The sequence below is a fragment of the Nelumbo nucifera genome, chromosome 4 (assembly GCF_055504915.1).
Source record: "Nelumbo nucifera cultivar China Antique chromosome 4, China Antique-T2T, whole genome shotgun sequence".
Classification (NCBI taxonomy): domain Eukaryota; kingdom Viridiplantae; phylum Streptophyta; class Magnoliopsida; order Proteales; family Nelumbonaceae; genus Nelumbo; species Nelumbo nucifera.
In genome coordinates, this window is record NC_142652.1 from 12,805,784 (window position 1) to 12,823,358 (window position 17,575).

The 17,575-nt window shown below is 38.9% G+C and overlaps 1 protein-coding gene across 6 annotated transcripts; it reads right to left on the minus strand.

Moving 5' to 3' along the window:
• Nucleotides 1–66: 66 nt before the first annotated feature.
• On the minus strand, nucleotides 67–9,655 carry LOC104607929 (uncharacterized). 6 transcript variants are annotated; one of them, XR_016085946.1, is made up of 7 exons: nucleotides 8,953–9,508; nucleotides 8,696–8,839; nucleotides 5,840–6,208; nucleotides 3,676–5,758; nucleotides 1,152–3,590; nucleotides 771–1,004; nucleotides 67–555 (listed from the first exon to the last, which is right to left on the minus strand). XR_016085946.1 is itself a non-coding variant. In XM_088904418.1 (6 exons), exons 4-5 carry the CDS (start codon nucleotides 5,708–5,710, stop codon nucleotides 1,201–1,203), a joined length of 4,425 nt encoding a protein of 1,474 aa, XP_088760544.1. In that variant the 5' UTR covers nucleotides 5,711–5,758; nucleotides 5,840–6,208; nucleotides 8,696–8,839; nucleotides 8,953–9,648; the 3' UTR covers nucleotides 67–555; nucleotides 1,152–1,200. The 6 variants fall into 6 exon arrangements, 3 of the variants coding, with proteins under 3 accessions (XP_088760544.1, XP_010272018.2, XP_088760545.1); XR_737026.3 differs by lacking the exon at nucleotides 8,696–8,839 and having other exon boundaries at nucleotides 8,953–9,655; XR_016085947.1 differs by lacking the exon at nucleotides 8,696–8,839 and having other exon boundaries at nucleotides 5,840–6,225; nucleotides 8,953–9,516.
• Nucleotides 9,656–17,575: the final 7,920 nt, after the last annotated feature.

The following is a 17,575-nucleotide window of genomic DNA, read 5'->3' on the forward strand; positions in this document are numbered from 1 at the left end:
CAACAACTTTCAGGGTTAAAATAATAAATACATCACATGGCCATCACCACGACATGCCAAATCAAGGACTGGAACTGCAAACTTCAATTACCAAAATTGTTGGGTCAAAGGCTAGATTATAACTATATACGCAAGAAAAAGATATAAATTAACAGTAAAGAAAAATATAGAAGGGCTTCTGATCAGGCCAGTTCATACACCCAACCCCATTCATAGAAAAAGCTGCACCCGGAGGCGAAGCAGGGTGTGACCCGACAGATAACAGTCGAGGCACCAATTTTGACTAGTGTCTGGGTAACATAGCACACATGCTTTTCAACAGTTAAATATCTACAAAAGGAAACTGATTTGCAGAGGCCACCCACCCAGAACTGATCCAAGGAACAAACAGCTTCAGGACCCCGACCGATTCTCTTAAGTTACAGTTGGTACAACGAAAGAGGTGGTGGTCGGAGACTTAGAACATGTTGAAGGAAACTCACTTACCACCCATCCTCCAAGACCCCACCGATTACATCCTCCTCCTGGTGTTAGCTGGAGCTCATCCCGAGAGACCTAGTGAAGAACAAAGAGACAACAAATACAGTAATAAATGCATGAAAATCCTTCCAATAGATCCTGAAACATCAAATTTTTACAAGAAATCAGAACTAAAAAAAAATCCAGAAGAAAGTCAAGAAACCATAATTGTAAGATTCCAGTCGGAGCAATTTCTTTACAGTGCTCAAGGCTCTAACAACATGATCCATGTTAAAATATGTATAACTTACTCAATGCATGCATGTAAGCACACAAGAGGGATGGCTTGGATCTGGGTGTTGTATGGGACTGAGTGCAGCCTGGGCCTACATAACTTGCCACATGTTGCATATTTGAGGATTGGAATGTTGGATGTCTCCCAATATAACACTAGCTGGCCAAGAAAAGTCGATAGCAAGTGCATTTTTACAGTGGAGCTGATCCTCTGAATAAGCGACATGTTAAGGGCCCCCAGGCTCAGGATTCTGCATGAGATCCTACAAAGCTCAGGCATATGGCATTTGGTGTGCAACCTTGAGCACAACCAACATAGTGATAACACACTAAAAGTAGCAGTAATCCTATGACATGGTATACAGTTAAGTCATAAGAACAGAAGACTGATGGCTTACCAAGCCTCCATGGTTTGCACAATTGTTCTCCCAAAGCCTCCTAACCTTCCTATTGCCATGAGGATTGTTTGTAGCTAAACCTCTCTGCATCCCAGCCTCCTTCAGGCTCCTTCCTTTTCAGCACTGCACCTGCTGCCTGATACATTCTTGCTTGTTCCTCTACTAGGGCCTGAGAACTAGCCACTGAGAGTTGCCTTGATGCCGAAGATAACCTCTCATCTCTCCCTTCTATATCTGTAGACCCTGGACCTGCATTGAGATCTAGGCCCTGCCTTCCCCACTTCCTACTGCTATCAGCCCCTCCATTGGATGAACCATCTGGAAGGCTTATCACATAGGGCCTGGGGTAATGAGGTGTTAATGTGCCAGCAGGCCCTACAAACTGTGAAGGGTAACAAAGACCTCCACCAGAAGTAGAATCCATGTAGGTTGTTGAACCCCCAGAGAAAGACGTTGAGGGTAGAGGAAAACTGGTGCCAAAAGGGAACCCAGGATATGGATATGGGGCAGCAGGGGTAAAGGCCACTGCAGGAGAAGATGACAGCACTGGCCCTCTATATACATCAGGCCCAAAAGTTGAACCACCAGTAGGTGGTCCCAATATCCTTTGTGCTCCACCAGTTGCAACGATGGAGTAAGGCTGCTCCCCTCTATCAGGCAAGATTGATGGGATGGTCACAGCTGAGTAGGAGTTCCCAGGAGGGAACCATGATGAAAGGCTTCCTATTTCAGGATTGTTCATTCTTATCCCAGCAACAGGTGGCAGAAAGGGTACACCGCTCTTTGCATGCTGACTGCGTGGTGCTGGTTCTGTGCCCATCTCATCAAGGCCTGGTCCATTGTTCAAATCAAAATCCCTCAGGACATTAACTTCACCATTAGAATGTCCACTGGATGATGACGACCTAACTGGCAATATAGGAACATCCACTCTACGACTAGTGCTTGCTGTGAACTGTCCAATATCAGTACTCTCATCAACTCTGTTTAAATCAAGATCAAGTCCAGCACTACGAGCAGGTGTAGAAGAACTGAGCATCTCACCCCGTCCCAAATCACGATTGTTACCAGTGCCAGATCCTGAACCTGTTTCCTGTGCAGAACTCTGAGGGGCCGTGTCCTCCAGACCTCGGTCATCAGCTACATTCAAGTCAATATCCAATAGAGGACGACTTTGTTTATTTGCAGTGGCATCTGTAGGGGTATCGGTTGTACCAAGTGGCATCTCCAGAACCTTCCTAGGTTCAGCTGGACGAAATGCACTTGTAGCAGCTGATCCTTTCCACCCAAGTTCCCCTTTGCTCTTAAGTAGGTTTTCTGGAGGAACAAAAGGTCCTTTCAAAGCGGCAGCTACTGTAATTGAAGCTGGAAGACCACTTGACATTGAAGAAACTATGAAGGGCAGAGGGCTAGGCAGATGGACAGCAGAGGAAGTAACTTGCTCTCCTTGGTTCCCTTCATCCACGGGGAAACCTTCATTCAAGTCAAAGTCCAGCTTAGCAGACATGTCCGATCCTGCAGCAACAGACAAGGCTTCTGCAGCAGATGTACATTCTTCCTTATCATCTGCTTCAGCACCATTGGATTTTAAGCCCTGGTCAGTTTCTTGCACAATAACTGTGGGTGGTTCTCCATGAGGAGTGGATTCTCCATCAACAACATCCTTTTTGTCTGAATCATCCTCAGTAGCTTCATTTTTGTGATCTGCAATGACTGGACTTACCTGCTCCTTTCTCTGGTTCTCATTTTTTTCTCCATGACTCCTAATCTCCATGTTATCAGCCCTTTCACCCTTCACCTCATTAATGCTTTCTGGCCCCAAACCTTTACCAGAACCAGAAGGAAGTACAGTATCATCACCATTCTCACCTGTAGTCTCTGGGCAATTTGCATGAACAGTTAGTGGCTTCTGTTCAGTTGAAATGCCAGAAGTCAACCCTTCATGCACAACATTCTTGTTTCCACCATCCATTTCTAAAGATGGGAATTGTGATGACTCATCAACAACTTCCTTCTCGACTTTCGTAACTGAAGTAGTGTTCTCAAGATCACATTCAACACCTGCAGAACCATGAACCAAGTCTGATGCTACTGGCATACTACTATCTGCTATCTCTTCATCTACATTATCAACTTTCTTCTTTTCATCTAACAAACCACTCTTCATCTTTGATTTCATATCCAGTCCACCATCGTTACCAACCCCAACAACACCTGACATCTTTTTCTCATCAAGTTGGGTGGCTCCATCACAATCCATAGCATCCTCTCTCACTTCTGCATTTGACACATCCATAGAAGTTGCTGTTGTCTCATTGGGTCTTCCTTCGGACTTCAAGCATGAGTCTGCAATTGGTTGCAAAACCATGCTGGAAGTTTCACTGTACTCTACAGTTGGCTTCTTCTCCTCAGGCAAAGATAAAGTTGCTTTGCTGCCTCCTGAAAACATAAAAAAAAAGGTATAAATTGATATATTAGCATACACCAAATCTCTTCTTAACCAGTGAAGAAACAACAACATTACCATGCTTCTCAATATCATAATCTTTGCCATCGTCACTCTGGCCTTGACGTTGATCCCCAACATCTTCTCGTGATAACCTCAACTTTGCATCATTACCCATATAGGAGTCATCTACTACTGGCGAACTACTCCCAGGAGAACCAATTGGAGACCCCGGATCAGATTTTGATATTTCTCCAGCTGCAACACTGGCAAGCAAATTCATTCCAAGGTCATCACCAGCTGACATAGAAGCACTTGCTTCAGAGTACTTAACACAGCTCTCAACCAAAGCATTTATGGAGTTGAAAGATGCCTCAAATGATTTCCCTGATTTGGGATTATTTCCTGATGATGAGCAGGTGGCTTTAGATGCTTCCACTGTTTTACCTATCTCATCACCATTTCTGCAGCGCTCCTCGTCAGGAATGGCAGCAGGAGATCCATCACCCTCATCAGATGCAGCCAATACATCCTTCGTATCATTGCTCTGCCATGATTCTGTATTTACATCTGCTACATTGTTAGCCCGAAAAGCATCACTCCTTCCCTTTACTTTTCGATCATAATTGTCATGCTTCTCGGATAGTGCTGGGGAAGAAGCTCTGCTAACCATGATGGAAGGATCATCAAAAGAACCCCCACTGGCACTCCGTGCAGGACTTCGTCCAGGATTTGGAAATCTAACAATCAGCCGGTGACTGTTTCCATGATCAACACTAGGCATATCATGAGGTTTTTCAGATGTAATTGCAGATTGTGATACTTTTTCTGAGTTGGAATTCCTGTTCAAAGAGCTGCATTTGCCCAAGGCAGTTTCCTTCTGAATTCCGGAAGCAGCCGTCCCCGTATAACCATTGCTTGATTTCCGATGTCGAGAAGCACTACTGGAGGTCTTATTCACATTCATGGATGCAGCAGTGGAACTCCTCGCATCCTCCTTTGAAGAGGATCCCACAGTTTTGGCATGATCACTTGAACAAGATTGGCTATTATTTTGAGATTGACTTGAACTGCTGCTCTTCTCCTCCCTTGGTGTTGCAGAAGGTAGATCTGTCGTGCCACCACTACCTCCCATCTTACAGTGCAAATCCTTTGAGCTAACACCCATTGATGCAGGCGACGGTGTTGACATCTTAACCGACCCAGGGGATGCTGATGCTGATTTAACAGAATCTCCATGGCCAACCTTAACTGATACTGTTTTAGATGCAGAAGGCTGTACAACAGAGCTCTTTATAGCAACTTCAGATGATCCCCCTGTGCGCCTGCTTCCTCCATGGGAAATTTCAGTAAAACCTGGCTTGCTAGGCCATGAAACGGCTTGACTCGACCCAGATTTTGCATCATTTATATTCATTTCTACTTCAACACGTTTCTTCCAGGTGTCAACTAAGCTCCTAGCTTTTTTCTGGATTTCCAAGTTTTTATGACTACGCAAGTTGTTTACAGATTTGCCAATAAGACAAGTCTGTAGTGCATGAAGATTAACAGGCAACTTATCAAGTGCACGAAGCAAAGCTAGGAGAAATTCTTCCACAGATTTATCACTTTCTTTGGGGCTAGTGCTATCACCAATCTTCCCTTTATGCACTTCTTGTAGCCACTCATCCAACACAGGAAGCCCCCTGAGGTGCAAAAAGCGTCCAAGGCAATCAAACCTATCAGTGGCTGCAATCACATCTGCAAGCATTATTCTGCCAGCCAAGTCTATCTTTTTCTCAGCCCTGTCAGGTTGCATAAGTTGAACCAATTTCTCAACGCCTTCAAAATCTACAAGTCCCCCTTTCTCTGTTATTTTGGCAATCTCAGATTTAAGCATGTTTTCTGGTCTAAAATTACCAGAATCTCCATCATCTGTTTTTGACAAACGTTCCCGTTTAATGGGCTCAGAGCCCTGATCACCTCTTTCCCCCCTCTTCCTTCCCTTGCCTTGAGAGGGGAATGATGATGCACTATTCTGTACGCTATCTGAACCAGGCTTTAACTGCGGTGTTGACGACGGACTGTTCAATGGTTTCGGAGAACGCCCTCCTGATTGCACTGCTGCTTGCATTTCTAGTCGTGTTTTGTCTAGTAGTTGATCCACTTCTTCCTGTCGCTCCTGCAGAAAATTTAATAGGATGTTTAAAAGAACTAAAAATCTTACAGAAAGGAGTGATCAAACAACAAACCAGGCACTTACATTGATATAATCTTGATCAGTTAGCCACCATAAACACTTGTTTGCAATGTCATATACTCGCCTACACACAAATGAGGATATCCCTGAAGGAAGTTCAACACCTTTACGAAGGAATGCGACTTTACACGGATGGAGTAATGATGCAGCAGGTATCTCATCCTTGTGGAAAGAATAGAAGACTTCGTTTGGTGCAGCCTCCAGCAAAATGCCTTTAGCTAGCTTTACTTCAGAAGGTCGATAGAGCCAGTTAACTCCTAATTTTATATTGTCCTCTTTTCCGGTTAACCAACGAATTATTCCAATGAAAGGTGGGGACTCTTGAGGGGGCTTGAAAAGTGCACAATCACCAATACTAATCCTGCGTCCATCCTACAAAACAGGACAAACTTCAGTGAAAAATAAAATAAGTTAAGGTGATACACATAGATGATATAACACAACTACAGAATCACTAACAACAGACATAATATTTGCTTTTTGTTAAGTGATAAGTACAGGAATACTAAGTGTGTGACAGCATGAATATTCTTTTTGATAAATAGTATCTATTATAATTTATTATGATTTAGAGGAAGGAAACCCCAAAGATAAGAGATCTTTATACAGTAAATGAGATAGAACCACATAATTAGTGGGACTCAACTATACAGGCAAGCACAAGTTTCGGAATATTGTTTGCTGCCTTGAAGTACCATATAGTAATAGCTTTCAGAGGAATAATAGTTTTTGAGAAAAAGGTAAAGTAGTATATTAATCTGAAAAAAAAAACATGTACAAAACCCTGTTCAATAAGATACTTCACAAGGGCCAACAAGCAAACTCTAGGCCTACATACAAAAAGATTACTAAGATAAAAAATGAGCTTTCATAGGAATAAATCTTAGTTATATATATGGAAATAACCTTTTCAATATTTTTTCAAGTTCTAAATGTGAAATTCAAACAAGTTCAAATTTCATACTTTTGTCATCAATCAGAAACTTTTAAGTTTCCAATTATACATGTCCAAGACTTGAAGTCATCCATTCAAAATAAGACTATGCAGGAATATGCATTTATGACCACTATCTCACTCTATTGCTAAACAACATTCATGTCACACTTGCCTTAGAAAAATCTTCCAAGTTTTAACACATAGGTGTCTGTCCGTCTTTTCTCAGTATTTTCTTTTTAACATTGCACACCATCCTTGCCACTACTTAAAGGACATCATTGGATATATGGTATCAGATAGGAAATTTACAATAATAATTTAAGTATTGGACACGATACAGCACCCTTTACAGGCATCAGGATATCATAGTTATTTTGATTTAAAATGCCTAGCTCTAGACATCGAATGAGACAAATCATCCTACAGTATATTGGTCTAATTTTATACAACCAGCTCTTACCTATCCAATAAGGACATGTAGCTCATTGATAGAGCATCACTCCAGTGATTGAGTGGCTCGTTGTTATGACACAATGTCATTCATGTTGCAGAAAATGGTCCATTAAAATCCAAAAGCCTCTAGTTTAAATGATCAGTGGAATAAATAACACACAAATAGTGGTTCTCTCCAATATCAACAGAACTACAAGAAGGATAATTGGATAAATATCTTCCACACATTGAGAGCCTCCTCGCTTAAGCATTTTGTTAGATACACTTCAACAAATAAAACTAATCAACCCAATATCCTAAAGCAAAATAAGCTCTACTAGATCCTTTATAAGAAAATCAATTATTATTCTAAGAAATTTGTAAATTTATTCGAGGCAAAGATATTCCAAATACCCTAAATGTCTATATTTTTTATTGCTACAAATATACCACTGACACTTCTTCAGGTAATCCTCAGATTTATCACTTAAGTTAAACTAAAAGACAGTTCCATGAATGATCCTTTAACCCTGAGAAAATAAATTATCCTTACAGGTCAATTCTGTCAAATAAGCACCATTACCTACCAAGAGTTGCTTATCATGTATCTATTTGTATATATGTCTGAATGCTCCATGTCTTCTACATAACAAGAACATTACAGATAAACATCTCAGGTTCCAAATGACATCAAAATGAATGCTGTGGACCTTTAAATACTGCATATGGCCCCAAAATGGTGGAAGGCACCATCACATACTCCCTAAATAGTCAAGATCACACATTTAAGTATGCATCCAAGGATAGTAACATAATCATCAAAACCAAAGGCCCCAATTGAAATTCAAGAAGACCCAGTTGTCAGATTGATCTATAGCCTCTTATATGAAAATCAGCTGATTCAAAGTAGGACACACAATTGCCCGCTAAACTTCTAAGGTTACTACTTAATAGGCATGAGCATAAGGACATTTTGGCAATGTTACTATTTAATGGCCCAGACACACCAAGGTAAGGTACTCAAGTAGCTAATAGTATAAAGAAATTATGAGGACAATATGAAGAAACCTTTTAAGTTGGTGGTTATTCACCAAATTTTCTCCACTATTAGCAATCTCCATCTAAGCTCTCAATGATCCCAATACAGATCAAAACCCATCAAATCCATTGAAAACTTTGACCAAACAGAGCATGACCAATAAAAAGCTGCAGGACAATCTAAGATTTACCAAAATCAGCACCTCTGGTACAAATTATTAAGTAGCTTATAACCCAACTGGTAGACTCAAAAGTTATAGTCACCTTTCACACAAAATCCTACAAGACGGTTCAACACCAAAATGCCCATTTCTGCCCAAATATCGATCCCTACCTCACGTTTCTGCACAAAATCTAACCCCTCCATCCGTAGCAAAGAAAGAGGAGCCTTGGAAAAATGATATGGGACTATAAATCCTAATAAGAGCAAATCCATGGGACAAAGTTCGAACCTTTCCTCAAAATCCACTGGATAAAACAGAAACTGAAAGAAAGCAAGATAATTGCCAATACGGAATCCATCTGCGGTGAACGATATCCTATAATTCCCAAAGTCCACCTCATTTCTCTACCTGATACCTATCTAAGCAAAGGCCCTAACAAAAAAAGAACGCCAACCAATCAGCATGTACCAAATCGACGGAAAGGCGAAAGCAGAATCGGAACAACGACGAAGACCCAAAATACATGGAGGGGAATCGAGTTATACCTTGAAGATGGAATCAACGGTAGATATAGTAGAATCAGAAGCTACAGTCGTCGTACCGAGCGCGGGGACCGGCCACATGTGCCGCCTCCGTTTCCTCTCCTCACCTTCCCGCCCATGCATAATAACCTTGCATCTTCGCCGATTTTAGTTTCGATCCCACCTTCGTCCCGAACGAGAAACATCAATACCGTCGTAATTCCACCGTTCGATCGACGACTAAACCCTAGAATACTCTGGTAATTCGCGATGCAGGAAACCCTAGATCCGTCCCCAAAACACCTATTAGCATCTCCGAGCCCTAACTGAAAACAAAAACCCTAATTTAAGCTCATGCGTCGCCTCGAAACAAAGGAAATCCGAGATTAGGGCTCAATTTGCATGCGTCAGAGAACGATTCGACAAACGAATTGAAGCTTCGTAATCCCTAGTTCAGATCCAGGTAGGAAGATAATTAATCCGAAGAACGAAATCAAGAGATTTCGAGCCGCCTTTCAAGCGAGGATTTCGCGATCTGGGGAGAGACCTGTGAAACAAACGAAATGGTGTTTTGAGAGTTGAGACCACGCCAGACGGCAAAGCGAAGGGTGTACTTGGTAGCACAGGACGGGCAGTTCGGGTAGCTTGGGCAGTGCTCTTTTCTTTTTTCTCTTGCAGTATAAAATGTGCAATTTAGCTTATGTCCACGAATTTCTGCTTAAGGGTTGCACAAAAGTGCGCGGTTAGTATATATATACAACACGGCAGTCAGGCCGGGCCTCACCTCGAATCGGGTATCGGGTTCGGACTCGTGGCCGGGGCGGTAGTCAATTCACGGGGAGCACTTCAACTTCAAGTTCAACTACCGGTTTTCTTCCTTTGCCATTTTTTTCAAAATTATCACTTGCTACCTAAGTTATCAACGTGGGGTGCCTTAAATTTAGAGAATCACTTTAAACCGCCTTGTTGTTGTTGTGATGAAAAAGTTGTTAATCTCGCCATCAGCCCATCAGCATAGAATAAGAACGGGAACGTGGGCCTCATAACTCGTCGTGTATCTGATTTTCCTGAGAATCAATGAAACGGGTCCCACCTGATTGGAATCATAATCATTTAGGTGGAACCGACTCACATTGGTCGGTTTTAAAGACGACATCCGATTTCCTGCACTCTACGTCAACCAATCACTGTGTGACGGGTGTCCAGGCCTTATATGAAAAATCAGTAACTCTGCATCTTTGCACACGTACTGTTATAATGGAAAAGCTGAAAAGCCGGATGGGGTTAAGTGTAGGAAACTAAAAAAAGTGTAGGATATCCTGGTCCTCGTGTCCTGGCTCAATAATTAAAAGGTGCAATGTTAACGTGCCACTTCACGAGTGCTTGGGTGAATAACGACTTCACTTGGTTGTCTTCTTATAAACATATACATATAAGCACTAGAGTTAGAGTAGAGGACAACAGGTTCAAGGGCTTATTGGTAAATTCCCCCACCCCCCCACCTTTCTTTTCCTTTCATCAATGATCAAACATCACTTATCACTTGATGGAAACAAACCAGCGAGAGAAAGAGTCAATATTCTTGCTCCATTCATGTTTCAACTTCAAGCTGGCCATTGGATTGGAACTTTTATGTAATAAATATATATGACTTGAGAATTTGAGATGGCAGGATTGGTTAACACTTAACACTGGGTGGATGAAAGTCATTTGGGCTACAACTGCAAGGGGCCAAAGCCATGTACCAACAAAAAATAAAATAAATTAAAAGGTGCCGGGTCCCAACCCACAACTGACGCATGTATGTATGTGTTCGTACAGTCTGTCATATACTATGGGTCCAGCCCTCCAGAGTCCGGACCTACCTGACACCCAATTGAAACCCGAATACCATCCGTGGTTTCAAGTAAAATCACCTAAAATAGGACTCTAATGTAATTGGGAGTTTTTTATGAAAGCATACAAAGTACAATAGTATTGTAGAGTAGGAGTTAATTGTATAGTAATTTATGGTGATATTTGACTATGTTTTTATATATTGGGTATAGATTTGTAATTTATGTTATTTTCTTCAATTTTTATGATTTTCTATTTTTTTATAAATTTTCTATGTATTTCTTTGTTTTTTATAGTTTATATTATTTTTTTCATTTTATATGCTTTTTTATAATTATTTTGCAATAACATGTATAATGAGAAAAATAGAAAGTTGAGGGTAAAGTTAGAGTGTTTTGACCAAACCAATTGCACCATTTTCATTTTTCAGTATGATATATAAGTTTCTATGATTTTCTACATTTTTTTTTTAATTTTCAATGTATTTTTTTTTGTTTTTTGTAATTTATATTGTTTTCTTCATTTTATGTTTTTCATAATTATTTTGTAGTGACAATATATATAATGGAAAAAATAGAAAGTTGAGGGTAAAGTTGGAAAGTAAAATCATGGTGATTTGACCAAACCAATTGCAACATTCTCATTTTTTAGTATATGAGATATTTTGTAGTGACAATATATATAATGGAAAAAATAGAAAGTTGAGGGTAAAGTTGGAAAGTAAAATCAGGGTGTTTTGACACAAACCAATTGCAACATTCTCATTTTTTAGTATATAAGATATACATGGTATAGAAATTTTTATGATTTTCTATATTTTTTGTAATTTTTTTGTATATTTCACATTCTCATTTTATTAGCATGGTATATGAATTTTTTTTTCTTTTCTTTTTGTAAATGCTTGTGTATTTCTTTGTTTTTTTTTTTTTGTAATTTATATTGTTTTTTTATTTTGAGGAGAACAGTGCATAGGATAAAGAGACACCATTTCTATATTTATATGGAAATAGGTCCGACTATGATATGAAAAACTATATGATATCTAAAACTTGTACTATTGCCACATATACAACAGTTACCGGGTTTATTTAAGTAACCGGTAATTGGTTTTTTATATGTTAATTAAAATTTAAAAGTCTTTAACTTATCCATTAACCGAATACTCCGTTACGTTATTATCTTCTTCCAGTAATTCAAGATATAGATCATGGGAATCAAATTCAGGACACATTCAACAATTTGTTATAGACTTCTAGACACGAAAGAACCTTCTCCTTGAAGGACCCATTATTAGTTCCCATCTTTTGTTATCTCCTTCCCAACAACATCTAGATCTAAAATACAAGAATTTAGACCTAAACTAGAATCTAGTAATGATCATGCTCTTGCAAATAGTACATATGTATTTCTCCTGTATCCTTTCAGAGCACTTGTCTGATAGACAAGAGCCCGGCAATAAAAACGAAAAAAATCTCAAAACCAGTTCTTGAATCATTGAACTACAAGGGAGAGAGAGAGAGACCGTAACATTGTAGAACATGGTACCCAGTCAAATAGATATTTGCAACATGCATTTTTCTCCCCTATCCAGGTCCCTTTTCAGACACAATGCATTCAGATCGTCACCTAATGGCATTTTAGGAGAACCAGGCATCAGGATCTTCCTCCCAACCAAACGAATGTTACTCTATCAGAAAAATCCCATTAATCAGCAAACTCAGATTTGCAATGCAACCACTGAAGATAAAGAGATCCCATATGCTTGGAACTTGAAATGAAGACCCAAATCACGCAAGAATGAAAGAATGATGAACATATAGAAATTGGTAGAGAAATAAAACCAAACATGACAAACCCATCAAAGTAAAAGATCTGCAAGAACAAAATTAAGAAAAGAAAGGAAGAGAGACAATGCTTACCATCATATTTGACAGGGTGAGAGAGCAAGAGGATCAATTGAAGAAGCACAAGGGTGACGAGGTGACACCGAAGAGAAACCATTGCTGTCAACGATGATTCAACAGGGGTGGTGAGCTGAAGATATCAGGGAGAAAGATGGTCAGTACTTTTCCGTAAGTTAATGATTTTTTTTTTTCAAATGTGATTTTAATTGTTGTTAGGTTACTTGCGATAACCTGTATTCATAGAAACAAAAAGTCGAAAGTTGATTGGTCCATCTCATCCGATATGATATGGAAAAGTTACTTTTTCCATATCATAGATGTCCCTATATATATATATATATATATGATATTTTTAATTTTTATATAAGTAGTTTTTTTAATTTTTTTATAATATATAATAAGAAACAATTGTTTATATGTGTGTATAATTTTTGAGTTGGGCTGTATTTGAGTTCAAGTTTATAGTTCAAATCGAGTTTGAGCCCAAGTTCATATTTTTATACCAAACCAAACTCGAATAATTAAATATTCGATTCAACTCGAATCCACCCAAAGGTATCAATACCATGAAGGAGTTGCCCCCTTTCTCTCTCCCAAGTCCCGAATTCTAGCATCCATTGTTCTGAAGTTTACTTTCTTAGAAGATTGTAAGGGGTGCAAATTGGATAGGCCTAACCCAATGGCAATGGGGCGGGGCACCCCCTCCCCGTCCCTACCCCGAAGTCATGATATCTTGCCCTGTCCTCGGTGGCGGGGTGGGGCATCCATTCCCCATCGGGGACGGAGAATCCCCGAATTTTCCTCGCTCCAAGGCAATTATTTAAAAATTATCTATTTTATGGACAATTTATACATAGGATATAGGAATTTGGGGGTATTTTAGAATTGAATTATAATACTTAAGGGATAATTCAAAAATAAAACTATGGGATCCTAGGATTTTAAAAATTTAGGGAAAACTTAGAGATATTTTAAATTATCAATATTAAACTTAGAGATATTTTACTAATTTACCTTTGGGTTTGGAGAATTATATACAAAACCCATCCCCGCCCCGTCCTTGTTTAAGGTCGGGAAAAACCCACCCTGTTTGGGGCGGAGCCCCGATTTTAAGGAGAAATTGCCATCCCTAATTGTGCTTCGATTTTAGGGTCCTGACTTGGGCCTGGCCCAAAAGTTTAGTTTTTTTTTTTTTTTTTTTGACCAGCTCCAGGCTTAGTTCTTAGATAACCCGAACCTAGTCCAAGTCCAGCCCTATCTTATCTTAACCCAAGTTTAACCCACCTATGCAAATACATATATGCAATTTTCTATATACATCCATCCATTTATATACATTAAATTTCGATTTGAATTTATTAAACAACCCGAGTGGATCAAATTTATTGAATAATTGGGACTTGACCTCGGACACGGACCTTATATCCAATTCTTAGCCCAGCCCGCCCAAATTGCACCCCGCTAAGGATTGTATAGTATGGGAATGGGAGCATGTGTGATGGGTAGCAAAAATTAAAGGGCAGTATTGGGTTGCGGTGGGTAGTAAGACGTGACATGGCATGGACGCAAATGCAACCTCTGACTCGGCTTATTGTGGGATCACTGATTCTGTGACCTGCCCAAAGTACACAGCTATTTGTGTGTGTGTGGTAGGTATTTGCTCGTACGGTGTAGGATTGATCCAATCATGTCAATGAAATTGTACCTATGCTATAATATATCTCGTAGTCGTAGATTTGATTGTCGAACCTGCAACCTTTGGTGTTTTCTTCCTCCTCTTTTTTTCTGCAGAATATTGGATCCCATATTCTTCTACTCATGTCACTGCCCTTTTTCTACTTCTCTTTCTTTTGTCCTTCCTTTTACCCTAAAACTAGCAAAGATTTATGTGATGTGTAGGTTTGGCAAAAGATAAATCTGTTTGGGTGTGACTAGAAATGTACCAAGCCTGATGAAGATCTGTTTGTGCATGGTTTAAATTAGAAACCAATTTGATTTATTTTGAATGACATTAGCAGTTCTTATACAATTCCAACTCCGATGTGGATCCGTCTAACTTTATTCATCCATTGATCAAATAAGGAAAATGAGTTAGAATATATAATAATAAATACTTATAAGTTTCTGGGTTCTATTTATTGCGCCACAAAAAAGAGGGTAGCCCTTCTTCACATGCATTAATCCACATTCAATTCGGGGAGTCTCATATTAGGACTTGGATCCAAAAATGGAAGTGCTTTAGGCAACTGTTGTTATATACTCTTGAGCTTAGTTTGGAAAGAGTACAAATACATACAAAATGCAAGGTTTTGTATTCTATAAATTTGCATTTGCATTTGTACTCCTTCCAAACCGACCCTTATGCATATCCCGGAAATTTCCATACCCAATTGAATTGGAAAACTAACCAACTACATATAACATTGGAAGATTGTTGAATGTTTCAAACAATAGATGATTGGTGGAAGCACTCAACTGAATGCTTCCTCTCAAGTAGACAGAACTCCATGGCTGTATATACGTGGACAGTGTAGGTGCAAATGACCTCTCTTTCTAATGAATATTACCATGCTTATAGTAGCAGTATGGGGGTAAGAAAATGGTTGCATAAAATTAAAGTGAATCAGAATTGCAATGTACTAGTGCAAGTGAAACAAAGGGAGATTTCGGTTGTTTTCAACCAGTCAGGTCTGTTACTTGTTTCGTTTCCTAGCATATTAAACGACGAGAATGTGACAGCCTGACAAGTGCCCAGATTTCCTTTCATACATACAGACTGTTCAGTATACAAGCATGTGAAGACTGCAATTAAGAAGTAACCTAAAGAATAGTAGTAGGTGGAAAAATATTCATGAAGCTTGGATGGTAGTAGGACCAAAGCACTTCGGATCTACTGAGTGCAAGGATGTATGAAGCCCAATCAGGAGTAACCACATCACTGATATCGGATGTACCATCAAAATATGTGTTTACTTTTCATTGGATTTTGCAGCCCATTGCACATCTTGTTTGTAGCAGCTCCGGAGCTGGGCCGAAACAAAATATGTTTCGGGTTATGGAGTAACCAAATCCACAAGCAACTTCTATCCATGGGACATACATTGAATTGGAGGCCATGCTCTACTTGAATTTATGATTTGTGGTTTCAAATTCAAACAAGTCCTTTTGGTTCGTGGAAATAGGGGTGTGGAATCAGAATCAGAATGGCCAAGGTATTTGTTTGAACAAGAATTGGAATTCCATTCAAATTCCTGCTGGAATGATATTCCTCCATTTGAGTAAATTAGTAAACGTGTATGTCTATTTGCACGTAACAATATCTCTAAAACAAAACTATTTATAATTTATGGGCAGTTTTTAAAATGAGATATGCCCTTTTTTATATTTAGATAAGGGTATGAAAAACATCGAATGAAAATTTTAGAAAAAAGGACATTCACCCTTTTATAGGTAGTATAGATGATTATTCGAATTCCCATTTCAATTACTGTCTAAACCAAAGAGACTATGAAAATAATAATAGATCATCCTGATTCTGGTTCTAACTATAAACCAAAAGGCATAGCTTTCATTACAGATAACGTTTGCATTTGGATAAATAGGCTCGTTGGCTGTGGGAAAAAGAAACGACTTTTTGGCCTGTATGGTTGTTGTAGATGACTTGAGAAAGCTATTAGTTGAAATGCATAGACTGTAATATCACGTGTAAAATCACTATAGACTATAGTCACTAACTTTTGGACAGCATGCATGCGTGTGCCGCGAAAGAGTTGCAAATTTGACAACTCTCTATCTCTCAAATCTCAAAAGGTATATATTATATTTAGATGCCCAAAAAGCTCAACTTTTCTGTTTTCCTCTTTAAAGCAATTTGCAGTTATGACATATATGGTGCTATCAGCTCTTACTGTTTTTCTGTTCAAAATAAAAAAAAAAAGAAAATCTAAAAAAATGACATGGCAATCGAATTAGGCTGATGAATTTATCCCATTGTTTTGTAAACACTACTATTTCCACGTGTTGTACCCGCACGCTGCCACAAGCTACAGATGGAATGGACCCCATGTAAGAAATATTATATTAAGAAAAAGTAGCCACGCATGTAGAATTAGGAAGATGAAAAGAAAAAGAAAAAGAGATCGATGATTCACAGTAATGTAGCCATAAAATTCAAATCCATGGAATAGTTGTCATATGGCCAACATTGTCCCTTACATGCGTGGCAACCGTACCACTACACGTCATCATGCATACACATCAATTTTGGTTTATATGTAGGGCGAAGTAGCCAATCAAATATAAGAGTAACTTTTGTCATTATTTGCTTTAAGGGTTTGTGCCTTTGTGGGTTTTATAGATCGTGTGTCGACCTAATTAGGGTTAGACATGTATCTCGAAACTGAAGTTTATTCGCATTATAATTTTATGTCTTTCGAAAAAATATTAGGAAAAGCGAGAGAAAACTTTTGCACCCTTTTAATTAGCACCTCTAAATGTACAAACTAAAGAGAAATAAAGCTACATCTATAGAGAATTAGCTCACTAGAGTTTTCAATAGAAGTGCAACATGATATAATTGTTTTGTTTCATAGACTAATTATAACCATTATTAGTGATACATATTCTTTTATAAGTTAAATTCTAGTAATAGATAAAGAGGATGAATCAAGATGAACAAATGAATTGAGTTGTCTTCGAAAACCTACAATAAATTAGAGAGTCCTAAGGTATATTCCTGATCTGGGTTCTCCCATGCTTATCTTAGTGACAATAGTCAATGAAAAAAGCAAAAGAAAAAAAAAACAAGAATGCAAGAAAGGGTTGTATTGCACACCTACCTTTTTTGGGAGGTTCCATACCCATTCAAGAGTAGTTCCAAAGGCCATTAGAATTGGCCTAGGGTTTGA